This window comes from Cyprinodon tularosa, unplaced genomic scaffold (assembly GCF_016077235.1).
Source record: "Cyprinodon tularosa strain WSP-4 unplaced genomic scaffold, ASM1607723v1 ctg192, whole genome shotgun sequence".
In the NCBI taxonomy this organism is placed as follows: domain Eukaryota; kingdom Metazoa; phylum Chordata; class Actinopteri; order Cyprinodontiformes; family Cyprinodontidae; genus Cyprinodon; species Cyprinodon tularosa.
The window spans coordinates 444,495-465,167 of NW_024038688.1; the positions used below are offsets into that span (position 1 = coordinate 444,495).

Here is a 20,673-nt window from a genome sequence, read left to right on the forward strand (position 1 = left end):
TGTTTTTTTTTATTTTAAGTGTAAATTATCTTCTTTCATTGGCAAAGTGTCTCACTTTCCACATAAATTCAAGAAATATTTTACTTATTTTAAGGAAAAATTATTTATCTAGACTTATTAAGATTTCATTGTTTTGCAATGTTTGGACAGCAATTAAAAAAATGATCCTACACTGCAAAAACAACATAGAAATAAGTAAATAATTCTTACATTAAGTGTATTTACCCTTAATTTGACTAGGATGGAATTAGTTTTTTACTCTAAAAATAATTAGATAATATGAACTTGAAATAAGATAATAGTTTTTTTCTTATTTTAAATGTAAATTGTCTTGTTCCATCAGCAAAGTGTCTCACTTACCTCCTTGATTCAAGAAAAAAATTACTTATTTAGATTTTTTTTTGCAGTGTATTGTCCGAAAATGTTTTTGTTCACTGATAATTCTCTATATATTATGACTTCATGATGTTAAAATGGATGCATATACCAAAGAGAAAAGAAAAACCTTCCAGGTCTGCATTGTAACTGAGCAGAACAGAGGGAACCATGATATTAATGAGCCATGCTTGGCAGAAACAGGTGAGTATATTGAGATGGAGGGTTGGTCCTCACGAGGAGGGGTCCCCTGAGCTCTTCGTGCTTCCAGAAGAGGAGCGCTTGGTGTTCGTGACCATCTGCAAACGTCCCTCAAGATAGGAAAAGTGGAGGGACATAGCCAGAGGACTGAGATGCTGGGAGACTGTGTGTGGAAGCAGGGGAAGGGAGGCAGCGGAGCAGTGATGATGGAGGAGAGAAATCATTCTGTGGAGGCAGACGTCTGAGCAGCACAGAGACTCAGAGGGAAATAAAATGTGCAAATGGACAGAACCGGTTTCATCGCTTCATAATGGAGAACTTATTATCATTATACCAGTGAGCTGTAGCATGTAGTTTAAATAAAAGAATTATTAGAAAAAGACAAAGATAGATAAAAAGAAATAATGCAACCGCTTTTGGCATTTATTTAATCATATTTAGTTACTTTACACAATTGCTTTATGTCCTACCCTGCTAACACGAAACAATTGTGTTAAAGCAACTAAATGTGATTAAGTAAATTCCAAAAACAGTTGCATTCTTTTTTTTTTAGTGTAAAAAGCATCAAAACGTGGCAGGAGATGGAGAGAAAAAGGTGAAATGAATTACAGCAGGGCCGTCCAGAAGCATTTATACTTCATTTTTTATATTCAGTTTTTATATAACATATAATACGTTGCTAACCATTTCAAAGGAAGTTTAGAAAATAATCAAAAAGTGTGACGTATATTTTTTCAGCCTCCCTGAGTCGGTAGAGTCAAAGCTGGTGTTTCTACCAGCTTTGGAAATCTAAAGACTAACATTTTACAGTTCCTTTTCTTTTCTAAATGACCCCTAAACCCATCAGGCTTCTGTAGAGGATTCACGTCTGTTTTATCAGATAAAGATGCTTTGATCTAAACTGTTTTGCTGTCTCCAGGTTTCAGTTTTCTGTCCTGCTGGAAGGCGAGATCCTGCCCCGATCTGAGGTCTCTCCTCAGTATCACCGTGTATATGAATCAACTCTAGCCACTGCCTCAGCATGATGCTGCCACCGCCTTACTTCTTATTAAGTATGGTGTGTTCGGGGTGAAGTGTTACATTGGTGTTTTAGTTTTAGCCTCATTCTTTACCTCCTTTACTCAGCTTGTTTCAAAAAGCACATTGGATTTCTTTTCAATGCAAAATCACAGCTAAAAAGAAAAAAAAAATTCTTAAAATAAGTATTTGAACTTAATCTGAGCAGGCAAATAATGATCTGCCAATGAAAGGAGTATTTCATACTTAAAATAAGATTCTTAGATACTATGCAATTGAAATAAGATAATGGAGCAGTTTTTTTTTTCTTATTTTAAAGCTAAATCACCTTTTTCTGATGTGAAATTGTCTGACTTACCAGATCAAAAGAAAAAAACAGTGATTTCAAGAAAGAAACATTAATTACACTCGAAAAACGACTTAGAAATTAGTAAAAATTTCTTAAACTAAGTGTATTTACCTTTGAGTAGGTAAATAAGACGAATTGCCAATTGAATGAGTATTTTTACTCTTAAAATAAGATAATTAGATAATATGCACTTGAAATAAGATTGTTTATTCTTATTTTAAATATAAATTGTCTCGTTTTATTGGAAAATTTTATCACTTACCTGCTTAATTCAAGAAAGAAAAAACACTTATTTTAAGGAAAAATAACTTATCTAGATTTTGATTTATTCCAGTGTATATTTCATTCAATTTTTCTAATGTATATTAGCTTACCTCTTGCCAATTTTTAATTCTAAAGAAAGGTAAAATAATACACCGAACTAAAGTCCAGTCACCCAAAATCCATTTGACTGTTTTTTATTATCGTATTTTAAGACTGAAAATTCACCCTAAAAATGTTTTAGTTTTATTATTTTTATTGATCATTATAATAAATAATGATTCTGCCAATCAAATATTAGCAGTGAGCTTTAGGGCCGTTACCTCACTGGAAGCATTTTACTGAGACACTGAATGCTGGGTTTGATTATCTGAGAGGTTAATCATCAATATCATAGGATCTAATAAACCTTTATTAGAGGGAAACTTGAATTGTCAGGACAGAATGTGAACAGTTTAAGATAAAAGAGGAAAAACAATGTTTATACATAGCAAAAATGAACATGCATATATAAAACTGCTCATGCAGACACCTTATGTTTGTTGCACGTGTTTTTATTTGCTGCTGAGCTGTAAAGGTTTGGATGAAGTCTGACAGCAGCTGGAAGGAAAAACCTTCTGATTCTCTCCTTCACACGTTGCATAATCATTTATTTAATCAATCAAGCTTCACTTTCTGAAATAAGCGAGGAATATCTGCTTTTATAGAACAGTCCAGAAAATCCATCCCTGGTTTTCACTGAATTTTACCTCCATCCTCTCCTCGTGTGATCGATTAGGAGCTGCTTTCCTTTTTTATAACTATAAAAAACCAAACACCAGAGGTGGAATGTTTTAAAATAATTTATTAGGAATTTTAAAAAGTAGTTTTTTTGTTTGTTTTTTTAAAATCATGGCAGGAAAAAAAAAAATCAGAAAAGAGTTACAGTGTCGACAAGAAAGTTATTCCTCAGCAGGCAGAGCGAGTATCAAAATGTAAAACCTGGTTATGTTGAAGGTGGCGGCCGCCTTGTTTTCAGCTAACGTTTAAAAGAAGAAGAGAAACAACGCGGACAGAAAGGCGTCCCGTCGCTACAGTCTGTGACCTCCAGTGGATACGCAGAGCTGGAGGGCGTGGATGCTTGGGGGTTTACCATCCACACCCTGACAAACACGTTAATGAAATGGAAAACAAAAAAAAAACAAAAGACAGAAAGAAATCAGATTAATATTTCACATTTTGTAAATACCCTCCTAATTACAGCACATTGGAAAACAACGTGTATCAAACCACATGACGTATTCATGGACGTGAATCAGTCGCTGACTGCTCCAGCATGCAAGTCCTTCACTTTCCTTCACAAACAACAACTGGATATTAAAAATCAGTTAAAACGTGATAAAATTAGAAAACAGCATCATCCGCCCCCCCCTCTCTCCTCTGACAGAGGAGCGTTTTCACACCTTCATCTCCCAGAAGGTAGAAGGTCTCCCAGCTTCAGCCTCTTTCCTGCTCATCTCCCAGGAAGCGCTCATCACTCAGAGCTGACGCCTGATTCCTTTTTGTTTTTTTACAAACTGAGACCTTTTTCCCCTCCGGGCGGGAATACGACGCCTTCCCCTTCTCCAAAAGCCTCCAACCTCCTGGACACGAGGACGGGCAGAGCCCTGCCACCCGGAAATCACTCCTATTTACAATATCTTACAAAATATTACAGCTCCTGAAGGCTAAGGAAGTAAAGATGCTGCCATTTCTTTTTTTGGCACCCCTGGTAAAAATGTCTAAAAATCCTTCAAAATAATTCATATGTTGCAGCAGAATAATCCCACACTGAAAAATAATCATTTAATTATAATATGTTAATTCAATTGGGGGTGAAAAAATATATAAAATAAGCAGGCGTCATTATCTTTACCTCTTATAATGAATAAAATTTTACTTTAAGTTGATCATTCTGAATATTCTGATGGATAAATATGTTTTGACCTTGATTCCTTCTTCAGTGAGCGATTAAACCACAGAAATAATAAAAAATGAATCTAATTTAAAGCTTTTTAAGTACTTTTTCCAGGGAAGGGGGGCGTGGTACGTTTTTCTGCACCTTTAGAGAATAATTAGAGCGACGGCTCTCGGTTAAAACCAACCAAGATCTATAATTCCTGCCATCCTTTCAGAATTAGTATGAAGTGTTGACATTCAGTGTAAAGTTGAGAAATGTACAGTCATTTTACAGCTTGAAAACAGGCATGGTGGAAACCTAACTATTCCTCCTCCACAGAGATCATTTAGAGGAAAATCAGCTAAATAAAATACAGCTAAAAAAACATCAAAACAGCAGAATAAAACAAAACAAAATACAGCATCTGAATGTGTTGCTATAAAGGGATTTTTTCTTCTGAGGAGGAGGTGGAGTTCAGTGAGGCGTCAGTAAGGTGGGCATGATGTGGCCGTCAACAGGTGGGGGCGGGGGCGAACGTCCGGCCGCCCAAAACGAAACGGGGGAGAGACGTGGAGTGGGACAGAGACGGGAACCGGATCAGCTCCAGCGCAGCTTCAACTCCTTCCAGCTCTCAGTCTGCGGCTCTGCACTGACACACAAAGCAGCCCGGGTTACTCACAGCTCGCCGCCGCCGACGGAGAGGAGGAAGCTAGCGCGGCGGACGCACTCACGCTCTCAGTGGTAGCCGTTAGTGAAGGCGGTGGCGATCAAAGGGCCCTGTGGGAGCAAGCAGGCTGCGTTAGAGTTCAGCGTTACAACAAACGCATCTGTTCCAGTAAACTGGACTATTTAAGAAATAAGAAATATGCTGATTGGTTCAAAACAAACGAGGAGATATTTACACCTGAAATAAAGCAAACTGGATGGGAGGGATCTTTGGTCGCCTGTTGCTCCATGGCGCCCCCTAGCAGCGCTAAAACAATCAGCCCCAGACCATGCTTTGACAAAGGATCACAAAATCTGGGTCACATGTTTACGGAGCCCCTATAGGGACATGGTGGGAAAAAAATAAACTTTTGCGAGATCCTGCAAAAGTTTAGCGAAATCTCGCAAAAGTATTGCAGGATCTCGCAACAGTTTATTTTTTGCGAGATCCTGCAAAACATTTGCAGGATCTCGCAAAAGTTTCTTTTTTCCCTCCATGTCCCTTTAGGGGCTCCGTAGCATTGCGTACTGACCTTCTCTCTCTTCATGTAATGTCGTGTTTTGGGACTTTTCTAGAAATTAAGAATCTCTCCAAATCATCCTCCATGTTTGTAGCTGACACATGGGCGTATTATCCTCCCATAGCAGTACACTTTGCACCTCCACTGTTGTGTGTCTGTTTTACTTCCGGTTAGCTGACATGGCAAAACGTTTTGCGAGATCTCGCAAAAGTTTATTTTTCCCTAGATGTCCCTTTAGGGGCTCCGTACATGTTGAACCCACCCAGACCTACAAAAAAGTCTCTTGGACTCGCGGTCCAAACCCCACAGGAAGTCGGCCATGTTGGATCAAATCTGCCATTTTAGCAACCTCATACTAGAACTTTGCTTTATTTTCATTTTGTTGGTTTCATTTCCACATTACAAACACAAACGGATTTTAGATTAGAAGATCAGCAGAGAAGTTTTTTACTGCTCATAAGGAGAAGAATTATGTTTTTTTTAAACAGCTGAAAAACTAATACCTAAGTTTTATATATCTATAAACATTTTCATCCCTTTTAGTCTGATTCCTGTGAGTAAAATCCAATTAATTTCATTCCAAACCACTGAACTGGTGAACAGGGTCTCCTAAGGCCTCAATGGATGAAGCATAATGTTATACAATTTGGAATATATATATATATATAGAGATTTAAATACTTAAATAAATGAACTGGATTCATGAAAGTTGCCTCAGTTAAAGTCTGTAGACTGTACTAATTACAGAACCTCTAATTAACTCAACTAGAAAACATGATCGAGTCCCAACAGTGCATTTTATAGCGACCATTGAAAGAAAGACAGAGCTCTGTTCACATGGTGCTGAAATTAGCATTTTATCACATTCAAAGCATCATAAGGGGTTAAAAACAAACTACCCTGAAAACATCAGTCGGATAGTTAAACATTGGATGCAGCGAAAGGCTTCAGACGGAGGCAGAAGTTCATCATCCAGCTCTAAACTGCTGGAGCTACAACAGATTGGTTAAGATCAGAGCTTATAGATGTGGGATGGCCTAGTCAAAGCCCACATCCACAATTCTCAGACATTTTCCATCCAGTCTGACTGAGCTTGAGATAAATGTGCAAAAAAAGGGCCAATATTTCAACAACATTTCAAGCAGCAGAGAGGTGGTTCTGTTCTGGCTTGGAGGGTTCAGAAACCCTGCTGTTTCATCATGCAGTTCACAGCTTACGATGTTTGTTCTCACACTGTGATTTGAGGCTCTGATGCGATCTACCTGCGCACACTCTACGTCTTAACACCACGTCGGACTCATCTCCGCAGTGAAATGGAGCTGCTCATACTCGTCTATCCAGAAGCCAAACAAGAGAAGAGGAAAAAGACGGAAGTGTCTTGTGTTCAGCCTGCGAGTCGTCTAGCCTCGATCAATGCCCCAGGCCCTAGAACTGGCGGGCCAATCACAACGCAGAGATGTGTTTTGAATTTCTCAATGCAAAGCGGATGGGACGACAAAGCTGCGTGACGCTGGAGAAAGCACAACAGAAGATGGGAACAACTATTGAACAGTTGTGGTTTGACTCAGCTTTGGAATCAGTTTTGGAAGGATTACACTTTGGGTTTTCGTTGAAACGTGAGCAGGAAGAGGCTCTACGCTCATTCATTTTTAAGAAGGTTGTATTCATCGTTTTACCGACAAGCTGTTTGTTTACACTCCCCCACCTGCTTTCTGTCGCGCTTACTACGTTACGGTCAGTTGCGCTCATTGGTCAAAGCGTTGGCCAATAGGCACAGACATGATTTGAAAAACAAAGGGTTGTTCTCCTTAAAAATCTTCCCATGTCTCATTCATTGGGGTGAGACTAAATGACACATTTAATGTCCAATTTAGTCAAGTTTATCAGGCTGCACTGCCTTGGCAATTTGAACTATTTTCGGCTACTACGTCTGTCAATTTTACAGAAAGAACTTCATTTCACTCATAACCCCGCCATGCTTCTTTGTTTACATCTAAGAGGAAAAAGAAGAATCCTTGTTTGCTAAATTTCAAACATGTTTTATTTTCTCCTGTCCTCATGATTCCTGATTGGCAGGCGGTCGTTAGAGGCTGATCGCCCTTCGTTACCCGCTGTACAATACACCATGCATGATCAGACTGAAAGTTGGCCTGATCAAATAATTTTCTCGCACGACTGGAGAATCGGACCAAAAAGGGCAAAACATCGTACAGCGAATGCCCGGCCTTACACCACAGGCTTTAATTTCATAACGAAAAGTTTAAAATCATAACCAGCATTTTCTTCTCTTTATGTTAATCTGTCTATAAGATCCAAATAAAACAGACTGATGTTTTTGTTTGTACCACAGTTAAATTACAGCTTTCAGTTTAGTAAAGATTTTCCAAATGCTCCTTTATTTTATGGCAGAAAATCAGAACCAGCTTGTTTCACCAGTGAACAGTTTGCTCAGCCTCAGTCGGAACGTTTGGCCCGTGAAGCCGAGGGCGCAATCCGTGGGACATTTATTGGTTCGGTTTCCAGCTAGATGTCATCAAATAAACTTGGTAGAACTCCTGCTAATGTTAGCTCCAGCATCCACAGACAGATCTAGTCTAACGGGCGTCTTAACTCACCCCCAGGCTGTGGCTGAAGCCGGTGCTCGGCGCCGGGCTGGCAGCGCTGAGGTAGCTGCTGACAGCCGACTCCTGGCTGGCCGCTCCGTAAAGGTCCGCCATCGGACCCGGGCTGCTGGTTCCTAAAAATCCTGCCGAGCGGGAAGGTGTGGAACCTGAAATGTAAAAAGTTTAACTTTCACTGGATAGACCCGACCATCGACACACTTCCTCTGACCGTAGCGAAGAGGGAAACGGTCCGCACTGATCAGATCCGACCAGAGCGGCAGGAGATCCATTTCTCAGGTCAAACGTAAATATGATTCCGCTTCACCTTCAAACACAAACCTTGATGTTTTTGTTCAGGATTTCATGCATCTTTTTAACTGAATATCATTATTTTTTCCCATTGCTTTATTGACAGAACTCTGAGATGAATGTGGGTTCAGCCTGTTTTTAATCAGTGACTCTGACATCAGATCCAGTTCTGCCTCCACCAATCAGCTGCCGGTCCTCTGACGCCGCCACAAAGCTGAGGTGTTTGTTTCTTTTCCACCACAGTTTAGATGGAGAAGATCTGCAAAAACGAATCTGTCTTTCAGCTCATTTTGAACTGGACTTCATTCTGGGCTTTGACTAGGCCGTTCTGATTCACATTCTCCTTCATCTAAAGCTCTGTGATTTAGTTTTGGTTGTTATTCTACTAAAACATGATCATCCTCCTCAGCTTTAGGTCTTTTAAAGCCTCTAACAGGTTTTTCTTAACATTCATCTTACATCTATTCTGTGCATAATTTAAGTCTCCTGAATAAAAGGATCCCCACAGCATGATGCTGGCACTACCGTGTTTAACTGAGGGCTTTTGTTTTTTATGGGTCAGATAGCACTATGCTGCCCACTATACACAGCCTTTGGTCCAATCAGATTGAAGACCCTCCTTCCAGGTGTTTCCTGCATTGCAGGGGTTCCCAAGGAAGGGGTGGGGACCCTGCAGGGGGGCATGAGATGTTTTCACAATCCTTGTGATGTGATCACGGAGTTAGATGCAAAGCCAATCTATATTATTAGATACATAAATCTGAATGTTCATTGAAGAAATTTACTGTGAATAAAGAACCTGTAATTATTTATTAATTTTAATGCATGGTTCCAAAATAAATTATGCAGCAAATTAGTAAAATGCACAATTTAAATAATCAAAATACATTGAAAATGATTAAATATAATCACATAATTTAAAACATGCATTTATTTAAAATAGGATATAATTATTTCTCAGTACATGTATAAATAAATATAGAGTGGAGTAAATATATGTATTTTTAGGGGGGGTCACAGATTGAAATGCCCCATAGGATGGAGCTGATTCCACAGCAGGACTAAATGAGGCTTTAAATGGTGACATGATGATGAAATTGTGGGCTGATATTTTCACATAAAAGATGGATTTATCCTGAGAAGAAAAAAATTAAGAGGGAGACTTTTATCATTCTTTCTGAAGGTTAGAAGCTCTGGTTGCTGTAGGGTTTTATTTAGAGATACAGCATATTATCAGCTACGGATTATATACGCTTTGGAACTAAATATCAGAAAAAATGTTGGTGGTCTGGATGTTTTCTACTCTTTCAGAAAAAGAGCTGCTTTTTGGAAAGACTGCAGAGGAAAAACTACAGTGTCTGAGTCGGTATATAGAGAAAAAATCCATTATCTGCCACTGAGTTTTAAAATATCAGCCTAAAATTGAATTAATTCCTAGTTTTATTTAGAGGTTTGAGATTAAAGGGTTTAGCAAAGATAAACACTACACATGTGAAATGTATGAGAAGAAATATTTTATTTATACTCTTACTTTGTTTGTGTTTCATGGGTTGTGTTCTAATGAACTATTATGATGTATAATGTGTGATACATCTTTTATTACCTCTTGCTTAAGATTGTTCCAGATAAAGGTCATGCAATGGACGGGTTGTAAAAGAGGCCTGAACATCCTCTATCACATGTTTCTTCTAAACATGTGTTCTTGGAACAATTAAATTGTAAAACAACCACATGCTTTGTTTTAACATATGTGCTGAGGTTTAAAGTAAGATCCTTTTGTTTCCCCTTTCCTTTAGTTAAACCTCAGCTGGTGTAATTAGGGACGTCCCCTTTTCTTCAATAAATAGCGAGCAGAAAGCTGAAGACTGCAGAGTGGGGTGGAGATTGTAAACTCCGCAGTCTTCTTCCTACTCTTAATAACGCAAGTAACTAAATTAACTGTCTCTGTGCTTTCTTTCTTTCCCTGTATGTATGTATGATGTTTTATGTGCTTAGACCTGACACTGTAAAAACCTTTTATTTTCATACAATTAAGAATTCTGTTATATTTTTCCTCCCATCACATAAAATCCCAATAAAATACACCAAGGTTGGTTTTTGGGTGCAAATACTTTTACAAAGCACAGTATTTAAAGTTCTGTTCTTTTAGGAAACAAAGAGTCGTACCTCTAACGACTGCTGCTGCCGCCGCCGCCGCCATTGGTCCATAAGCTGTGAGAGGAATGGCTAAAAGGATGGAGAGGGAAAAATCCAGGTTTTAAATCTTGGTTCTGAAGAACCTGACAGGCAACCGCAGCAGAACCCGAGTCCACAGAACATCACTGAGCTAAACAGGTGATAATAGAGGACCTCTGATGAGGCCGACTGTCAGCAACCCTGCCTTCAGATGGAGGCCGAGGAGGGTTGACAAACACAAACATGCAAACCAGAAGTGATCAGGTGAAGGTGCCGACATGTGGAGGAGCAGACTGAGAAGGTGCTGCTTGTAAAGTCCAGAGGAGGGACCAGACTGACCTGTGAGCTCAGGGGGGTGGGGTGAAGTCAGAAGGGGAGTCCTCTCTAAGTGGAACTCTAAAACAGAAACATCAGAGTGCTGTTGAGAGACACACCGCCGACAACACGCCAGCAAGCACAACACGCACACGTTCAGGCGAGGGACACGCCTCGGAGGGGAGGGGCTAAACAGGCGGGGCTTCGGGAGAGCAAAAAGCAATTAAAAGGACGGAAAAAAAAAAAAGGTGGAGTCAAAAAAATGTTCTGGTTACAAACGTGTCGCCTAAGCGAGCGACTCTAATCAAGCGAGTGATTTCACATTTAAAAAGCAAGAGTTCTAACTTCCTTTGGTGGAAATCTAATTTTAGGGTTATTTCCCAGATGATTGGCGCATCTTCTACTGTAACACACACACACACACACACACTGCCAGCAGCTAAGCAACGCCGCTCCCTGATATTTACAAGCAGCCATTTACACCCACAGAGTTTGTCTGTGGAGACATGTTTGTATTTGTGACAGAGTTTAGTATAAAGCTGCTCTTAATCTTTAGTTCATATTAGAACTATAAAAACCACACATTCAGCTCGCTCTGATTGGACCTTATACAGAGGGAGCCTCGGCCGTTCTAGGTGAAGCCGTTTTGTTTACTTAGCAGACTAGAAATGGCCTCAGGCAGCATTTTAAAAGCTCTTCTCACAGCCTGTTTGAATAAAACATGATCCTGATATAATAATGAAGATTTTTTTCAATAGAAAAGGAAAATCTGGGAGCAATTTGGGGTTTTCAACAAAACAATTTGTCTTTAAATGATAAATTAGGATTAGAAATGCTCTGCTGCTGCGAAAACGTTAAAGTTTAGAGATGCACCGAAAAAAATCTGCAGGTCAACAAAATCCAGGGCTTCAGCTTTTGATTATTTAAGGACTCAAATATTTTAGTGATTTAACTTTCTGATTGTTTGTTTTATTTGGATCCTCATTAGCTTTAGCATCAGCTAAAAGCTATTCTTCCTGGGGTCCACTAATCATCCATGTGGCAATACAGTTTATCAGAATCAGAAATACTTTAATAATCCCAGAGGGAAATTACTTTTGTTACACGCTCCAGTTACAGTTTATATATATATATATATATATATATATATATATATATATATATATATATATATATATATATATATATATATATATATATATATATATATATATATATATATATATATATATATATATATATATATATATGTATATATATGTCTGTATATCTATGCATAAGTAAAAACTAAATCCTAATAAAGTGAATATCCAACTAAAGTGATAAATCCAAGTAATGTGATAATTATTACATCACTTTACACACTATATGCACAAGACATTGACAAAAAATGTATATATATCTACATTTAACACCATTGGTCACTAAAATTATAATAAGAAAATAAATAAATGATAAACATAATTAAAATAAATAACATACTGGTACTCCAAATAGATCTATAGCAAAGAACAAGCTAACAGGAACCCCACAACAGGATCTACTTAATTAAATTAACTATTCACATTTTTTTAAGGTAATATTTATTAAGTAAAGTTTTGAAATCATAGCGAGTTTTCTGTTGTTTGATAGAATTTGGGAGTGAATTATATTCACACAGTTCCGTGTACCAAACTGAACATTGAATTGATTTTAAATAAAATTACCTCTTACCGCATGTCTTGTTGGATAATGATGTGTATTAATACTAAAGGATAGTTTTATAAATAAAATGAAAGGTGTTTTATTTGTTATAACGTTATATATAAAAATACCATTACTGAAAACAGCAATCTATTGTTAACTTTTAACCATGAAAGGTTATCATGCAATTTATCAACATTTGATCCAAACCCATGAGAGAGCGACACGTGCAGCTTTATTCTGAATTATTTGTAGTTTTTTTTTTTTTATAGTAATCGATGAACTATTTGACCAAACCACTAAGCAATAATCAAGGTGTGAAAAAAACAAAGCATCAAGTACTTGTTCAACAATCTGCGGTGTAAAATATTTAGAACATCTTTAATAACCGTTAAAGTATCTCCTATTTTAGTTAACAGTTTCTGAACATGTCTGTCCCAACACAATCTATTATTAATTATCGCTAAAAAGATAAAAAGAGACACTCCTGGTAAAAGATATTTACTAAACATTTTAATTTTGAACACACAAACTTATAGAGTCTGTATTCGGTATTCAGTATTTGATAAACTAGATGTTTTTGTATTTTTAGCTCGAAAGGCTCTGAATGAAAAAAACTTAAATACTCTTTTTTTTTTTTTATTTAGTGGACTCACTATCCTGATGCAAAATAAATGACATTCCTCAGTTCGAGGGACATTTTTAAATACACCTGAAATTATTGGAATCAGTGATGCATTAGAGAGCGCTGATTAAAGCAGATAACAGGAAGGCTGAACAGGCTGCAGCCCAGCTGCTCTGTTTCAACCTCCCCATCTGTCACTGGGCAGGCAGTAAATATCGGCAGACTTCTGGAAACCTTAGACTTTAGGTAACGATCCACAGACTTCAACACACATGTTAGCTAGCACTAAATGCTAACTAGTTTAAAGAGGCCTAGTCACGTTGGATGATGACTTTGCGTTTCTCCAACAGTAGATCACTCTGGAGGCAGAAACAGGTTTTCTGATGAATTAGTGGCTTCGTTTTCTTTAACAATGAAAAGCCAAATGCAATAAATAAATTGTCATAAAATAAACTACAATCTAATTAAAATCAGAAAACTACCACTTTTAAAGAATTATTACTTTAAGTTAAACTGTTTAACAGAATCTAACATTGTTATCACTACGTATTTTATTCAAAATAAATCCCCAAATGTATTTAATTTATTTCTACCAGGTCCCCACCTGTAAATAGACTGCTCCCCCAGGGAGAGTGGCCCCCACTTTGGGGATATCTCCTCTGTTTGTTAGTAAACTAAAGCATTTTGTTTATTTATTGTATCAACACCATGTGACCAGAGGTACTGTATTGTGCGCGTAATGCGTAAACGCAGAGGGAATGGAGCGAGGTCACTCCAGGCAGAGGTGGAAAAAGAAAGACGACAAATCTAAGATCCAGATTGAAAACGTGAAATAAATGTGATGCCAAGAGGGATAAGAGACGAGTGGCGCTGGAAATACATGAACGTTGGTGTCTAATGAGGATGGAGCTAAAGCAGCCAGAGGACGGTGATGGCGGTGAATACGTCTGCTGATCACACCTGGTGCAAAAATACTTTTCAGGCTCAAAAGGACAAAGTAAACATAATTAGGATGAATGCTTGCCGTATGTTTGTTCATTTTAACATAAACATTTAACATTGTTTTTCTATATGCATGATAAAAGACTGAGTCCTTTTAAAGAGTCCGATTTGGTTTTTATTCAGCTAATTTAAAGCGAATGCTCTCTCACAAAGCGTGGAACCTTCGCTGCTTCTCACAAAATAATTTCATGATTACTAACAGGCAGTAGTCTAGTTGTAAAAAAGAAAGAAGAAAGCCTACATAGCCTATTTAATGTACTCTATTAACCTAAAGAAATATGCATGGTCTGGTTGTTACTGTAGGGTCGGCACCTTACAGTTGAACTGCAGTCAGTCCCTGGACTGCCATGGCTATCACTGTCCCTACATAGTTAGGGACTAATGTTTTTAACGCCATTCATGGCTTTGCCCCCTCTTACTTGTCTGAGATTTTAACTTTCCGCAATTGTGGCAGAGCTTTACGCTCCTCGGGTCAGCTTCTGCTAGAGGTCCCTAGGTCAAGACTCAAACAGTGGGGCGATCATTCTTTTGCTGTCGCTGCTCCCAGACTGTGGAACAAACTACCCCCTGACATCCGCACCACTACTGACCTCAGCCTTTTTAAAAAAAAGGCTTAAAACCCACTTTTTTAATTTAGCTTTTAATTCTGACTATAATACTGTCTCTTAGATGTCATCTTTCTGTGTGCACCTTTCTATGCACCTCTGGAAGGCTTTTAACGTCCTGCAGCGCTGCACCACTACAGCACTTTTAATTGTATCTTGTATGTTTTTATATGTGTTATGTATTGTTTTTATGGCTTTGTTGTAAAGCACTTTGGGTACCATTTGGCTATTGTAAAATGCTATACGAATACATTTGATTTGATTTTTGATTAATGTCCCACTGGGATCAGCTTCATAGTCATGGTAGGACAACTTCTTTGATTTTATTTATTTTTCTCAGGCTACTCATAAGTTCAAAACCTGCCAAATGTTGAAAGGGCAATATTATTGCCATTACTGTTAATATATAGTAGACATTTTACACATTCTGTTATAAAATGTCACGGCGGATGGTATGGGGGAATGGTCATTTATGGCCATTCACCCCCAACTTGAGTACTGCTGACAGCAGCAACGCAATGAGATCAGATCTGAGTTTGGTTTCTTAAAAAGAAGCAACTAAACATTCTTCAGGAGGCCAAACTGAAATCCACCAGGAGATTCTGATCGGTGCATCTCTATTCCAGCTACTTGAACCCAGATAGAATCATTATTTTACTCACCAGCCATGAAACACAGAGAAATCACAGCTTGGCATCAAGCAGCTTCAGATAAATGATGTTTTACCTTCACATGTTCAAACAGTCAAATTAATCCATTTATCTGCCATGGCAGCTAGATACTGGGATTATTTCTTTTTTGTTTTTATAAAAAAGTAATTTCCCTCTGGGATTATAAAAATATGTCTGATTCTGAGGGATGTTTAGAGCTTTTCTGCCTTATATTGTTTGGGTTAATTCACCAGAAACATTCAAACTGTCATAAATATACAATAAACCACAATAGTAACATTTTACAACATTTTGCTTAAAAATAATTATAGAAAACACAACGAAACTCTGCTGTTGTTTTCCTTCTTTACATAAAACCTTTAAGGCTTGAATTCTGCAAACTATTTCCCATTTGCGGTTAATTAAGACATTCAGAAGTGTGAGCATGCAGTGATTACCAGGGAACTGGTAGGTGTATCCAGGAGTGATGCCGGCGTAGCTGCGACTGGTGTAGGTGGCGGTCTGGAAGCCGGGATAACCTGCAGGGCAGAAAATCACAGTAAACAACTTAAATGCTCGTTTAACCCCGGCAGTGACACGCGGGAGACGTTAAAAACTCATCGGACATGTTGACTCAACGCTGAAGGAGAGTCTGTGACACGGGATGTAATCCTACACTCCTGCTCCGGATTTCTTTACAGGAACACGAACGAGGAGCTCACTGGGTTAGGGTCCGGTTTCACTCTCAGCTCAACTCACAAAGAGCAGATTTCTACTGATGCAACAGGAGCTGAACGCTTTAACCACAGGAAACATCACGCCATCCTCTACTCTCTCCAAACTCTGAGAGAGTCCAACCTCATGTTTAGCTGCTAATTAATGAATGAAGCAAAGGGCAGAAGGCAGTCCTCGGTCTGAACAGTAGGTGGTAGCATTGGCACGGCGAGTTTAGTTTCTGGTCACAAGTTCTGCACTTTTCAGAGAGAAAAACTTTAAGAAAAAAAAGTCGGAATGAAGAAGGGGGCAAAAAAAATAGGTTTTAGAAAGATTTGGTGACTATATAGAGATTTTAGGAAAGGTTGCTTCTTTTTAAACCCTAACATTAACTAACACCGTCAATTAAACGCTTTAATGAGTGGGTTTATTCATGCAAAGATTAGGAAAAATGATCAGCAGCAGCATTCATTACTTTGAGCTTTCAACCTAAAAGTTGAGGTAGAAACCAGACTTCAATATTTGATCTGACTCTATCTGATAAATCAGCACTAATCACACGACTAAAAGGGAAAAAAAACATGTTAATTTTATTTTTGCCCTTGCGGATGTAATAAACTACCGTATAAAAACAACAAGCACACTTTTAGGGCTAAAACAGATTAAAAATCAGATTAATCGTGATTAATTGATTATTAAAGTAATCGGCAACTAATTTAGTAATCAATTAATTGTTAACTGGAGTATCAAGACTCTAAACAGGCCTTTAGATGACAGAGCGATACACTTAGAGCAGTAATTAGATGAAAATTGTAAAAAAAACTCTGTAAATATTTTGGATTTAGGATAAAAAAATATTTTCATCTGTCAATTTGCTCCACCCAGAACTTCTCAAGTGGAAAAGTTTTAGTTTCAGCTGGTATAAAGCTGTAAAAAATCTTTTTTAAAGAACCTTTTGCTATCAGATTATTAAACGATTAATTGAAAAAAATTAATCAATAAGTAAAATAATCATTAGTTGCAGCCCTACACCCTTTTTTTCCCTCTGGTTGGTTATTAAAGCTAATATTCCTGCTGGAAAAATTATTTTTTGTTTTTTTTTCAAACTATTTCTATGTCAGGATTTTCCTGCAGTCAGCTTCTAAGGGCATCCCAGAGCATGATGCTGCCACCGCCATGCTGCACTGTTTGCTTGCCGCCTCTCCTACATCTTTAGTTGCAATTAATTCTTCTTTCTTTTCATTATGATTCAGCCCATTAAATTTCATATAGAAAATTACATTGATGAATCTATCTGGGTGATTCTATCGTCTTAAATATGATGCAGACAGCATGTCAGACGGTAAGGAGCTGCTGAAGCAGCAGCGGACATCTTGGTCAGCTCCCAGAGAGAAGCGCCATGCGACCTTTAAGGCAGCAGAGATCGGGATCACCACATCCTTCCTGATCAATAGAAACTCACCCAGCATACCAATTCCTAGCATGAAGGCGTCCATCCCGTAGGGCATCACCCGAGAGCGCCCCCTGGCCGAGCCGGTGGGGGACATCACCTCCTTGGGCTGAGCTTTCTTACACTCCACCTGTTCAGGAGGAGGCGGGAGATGAATCAGCCACGTTCGTTCCCTGTGATCGGCAGCAGAGCCGCGGGACGCTTGCGTCGGGCTGCTCACCATTTTGTTGTTGATTTCGTGGAAGTGGATCTCGCAGACTTTCTCGACCACATCCTCGTTCTCGAATGTCACAAATCCGAACCCTAAGAAGAAGAAGAAAAGTTTAAGTTCATAAAGAGCAGACAGTGGGCCTTCCTGTACTGCTGGCCGTAATTAGTGCTGTAATAGCCTCTTAACACATGTGCCCCCCTCCCCCACTTTCAATGCTGCTATTTTGCACTCATCCTTGACCCCCCCCCCCCTTAGCCAGAAGGACTGGGTAAAGCTGGTAGGCTGTCATAATCGATCAATCCCTGGGTGGGGAGGAGGTGCTTAAGGAGGCTTTATCCTGATCCCGATTAACGGACTGGCTAATTAGACTAGCCCCGTTTGTCTCCTCCAGCTCAGCCCACAGGAAGGAGACTCTTGTGAGGTGGGGGTTGGAGATGGAGGTGGGGGATCAATAGCCACCCAGGAAGGGCTGGAGGATGAGTGGTAAATGGAGAACAGGAAGGAGCAGAGGAGGAACGAGCAAACGGGGAGGCGGGCGGGTCTGGTCTCACCTCTGTGCCTGTTTGTGGTCTTGTCGAACATGAGCATGGCATCGTCGACCTGAGGGGAGAGAAACAGCACAGGTTTTTAGCGCGCCGCTCCGTCCTGCCACGCGGCATATTGCCTGACCTCAGCCCTTCTCAAGTTCTGTCGGGAGGCTCAGCAACAGATGGACAGAGAGGAGGAAGGAGGGGGGGAAGGAGGAGGGCGACAGGTTACAAAGTGGTGGTCCGGAGGGGAGGGGAGGGGGGGCAAAAGTGGGAAAATAAGCTCACAACAGGTTCCAGTATGTATGTTAACAGCAGCACAGGAGGAAGATCATGAGACTCCCCTACATGCGCCTCTTTTCTCTCCTCTAAAGTTTTACATTTCCATAGCAACCGAACAAGAAAGTCCTGTAGCTCAGAAAAAAAAAAAACTTCAACCAACATCAAATAGGCTTTTATGAATGTTGGGAGAGCGCCAGAGAGACGCCGAGGAGAGAGAGAAAGCGCCGACACAAACAAGAAGCCAGTCAGAGGCAGGAAGGTGAATCCTGCAGGCAGGTGGAGACGCGATGAGAGCGCAGAGAGCTGATAGCGAGAGGAATGGCAACAGGTGGAGATACGGCAAGAGAGAGAGCACAGGGAGTCCTGCAGGAGAGAGAAAGACTGGGTCAAAGAGTAGAGGGAAGGGGAAAAAAAGGGAAGAAACAAAAGCAGGGGGAGAACAAAGAGGCCTGCAGGCTTTGTTTGTTGGCACAGTGAGCCAAAAGTCCTCCTCCTCTTCTCCCTTTGACCTCTCCCTTCGGCCCGGCCTCCCTTTATGGAGCAAAGACACAGGTGTCTATTCAACACACTAAAAAACACACACGCAGAGTTTCTTCTCTCCAAACCGACTCCTCTAAACTCCACATTCAACGCGAGGTTACTTGTAAGCATTTGGTAAATTCATCCCGGCTCATGCTCTATATTAAGTTTACTGGATAAGTTCCCCAGAATAATCTGTCACAGTCACATAAGAGTGTCAGTGATAGGACTGTGTTTGTGTGTGGCGTATGTGAACCCCTGAGGGCATTTTGCCCACGGAAAGGTCAAAGGTGAAGGAAGAGCGTCGGTGTGAAAGGAGACCTTTCAGGCAGTGTCTCAAGTCAATGTTTGCTTCCATCCTGATGGTTTTGCTCATTACATCAAACCTATTTTTGACACAAATCATCAGAAAATCAAGCAATCAACACTGCGGGAGTTTGGTTCTTAGGGGCAAATGTCCAGGGAGCCGTAACCCGACTAGAATAAATCCAAACGGTTTACAGGCTGCCTCCTGTAAAGTCGCTGCATGAGACCAACCTCGTGCAAATCTCCCTGATGGACAAAAAAACAAATAGAATTTAAAAAGCTTCAAATAGAGTCAATTGTACATAAACAGCCATTTTTTCTTCCTCAAATGGCATGGGTCCAAACAATATTCCCTCTTATCCCCCGTTTTTTCCCTCCCCACCTCTCATCTTCCCCGTTATCCGCTGCCCATCCCTCTCCGCGCTCCTTTGTCCTCACCAGGACGGGACACAAAAGGTCCAGTGAGGCAGTCTAATCAGGAACTTCCATGGATGGCTGCAGCCCACATTTCGCCGTCCATCTCTCCATATCCCTCTCGGCAAAAATTCATCTCGATGTTATGATTGAGGAGGGAGCGCCGAGAAGCTGGAGGCCATGGCTTCTGGCAGGGAAAATAAAGTGGCCGGAAGCGTCGTGCCTCAATGTGCTCACTGCATCTTGGCGTTTAGAAAGTTTGACAGACTTTTCTTTTGGCTTTTTTGGTCTAATTTATCAGCATATCATCGGCGTAGAGGGGATATCCCAGCACGATTAACTCATTCATTAAGTTCGAGATCGATTTGGGACGAAAAACGTTTAGCGAAAGGGTCCTCCATATGCTAACGAGATTCTGAGCAAACTAAGAAAATATTTGCATGGCTTTGTTTGGAGGTATAATGGCCCTCGTTACCCCCGACACGCAGCCACCCCATCTTTGCCCCAGTTCTCTCTTACGCCTCCACATTGAGGCCCTCCCTCACCAGAGTCTTTGTCAGCCCATCTTCTATTCCCAGCATGCACGTCTTTCACAGCTCAACAAATATTTCAAGCGAAGTTCGAAAATAAAAGTTCCACAAAAAGTTTTTTTTTTGGAAAAACAAAAGAAAAGTTTGTGATTGGAAGAGAAGTTTGCGGAGAATGATTAAACTTGTTTTGAATGTTTCGAACCCGACCCCTAACTCCGGCAGCAGAGTGATCCTTACACCCACCGCATCCCTTCTCCTTCAGAACAAAAAGCCCCTTACCCACAGAATTACTTTGGGACAATGGGTGAGCCAGGTCACCACGGTAACGGGCCAGAAGGGGGTTGTGGGTAGTAGCAGCTGTTACATCAGATTAATTCAGATTCTGATAATCCCCCCACTTCTTCCT

At 39.9% G+C, this 20,673-nt stretch overlaps 1 protein-coding gene across 4 annotated transcripts in view; it reads right to left on the reverse strand.

Annotated features, from left to right (window-relative positions):
* Positions 1 to 3,742: 3,742 nt before the first annotated feature.
* The window catches only part of msi1b (musashi RNA binding protein 1b), a 31,273-nt gene continuing 14,342 nt past the window's right edge, over positions 3,743 to 20,673 (reverse strand). The window contains exons 7-15 of one of the 4 annotated variants that reach the window (XM_038283320.1): positions 18,241 to 18,289; positions 17,699 to 17,781; positions 17,491 to 17,608; positions 15,773 to 15,853; positions 10,774 to 10,830; positions 10,426 to 10,485; positions 7,963 to 8,117; positions 4,853 to 4,898; positions 3,743 to 4,770 (exon numbers count right to left, since the gene is read on the reverse strand). In XM_038283320.1, coding sequence (XP_038139248.1) covers positions 4,857 to 4,898; positions 7,963 to 8,117; positions 10,426 to 10,485; positions 10,774 to 10,830; positions 15,773 to 15,853; positions 17,491 to 17,608; positions 17,699 to 17,781; positions 18,241 to 18,289 — 645 coding nt within the window. In that variant the 3' untranslated portion in view covers positions 3,743 to 4,770; positions 4,853 to 4,856. Of the gene's footprint in view, positions 4,899 to 7,962; positions 8,118 to 10,425; positions 10,486 to 10,773; positions 10,831 to 15,772; positions 15,854 to 17,490; positions 17,609 to 17,698; positions 17,782 to 18,240; positions 18,290 to 20,673 lie in introns of all 4 variants that reach the window. The other 3 variants (XM_038283319.1, XM_038283321.1, XM_038283318.1) reach the window with 3 other exon arrangements.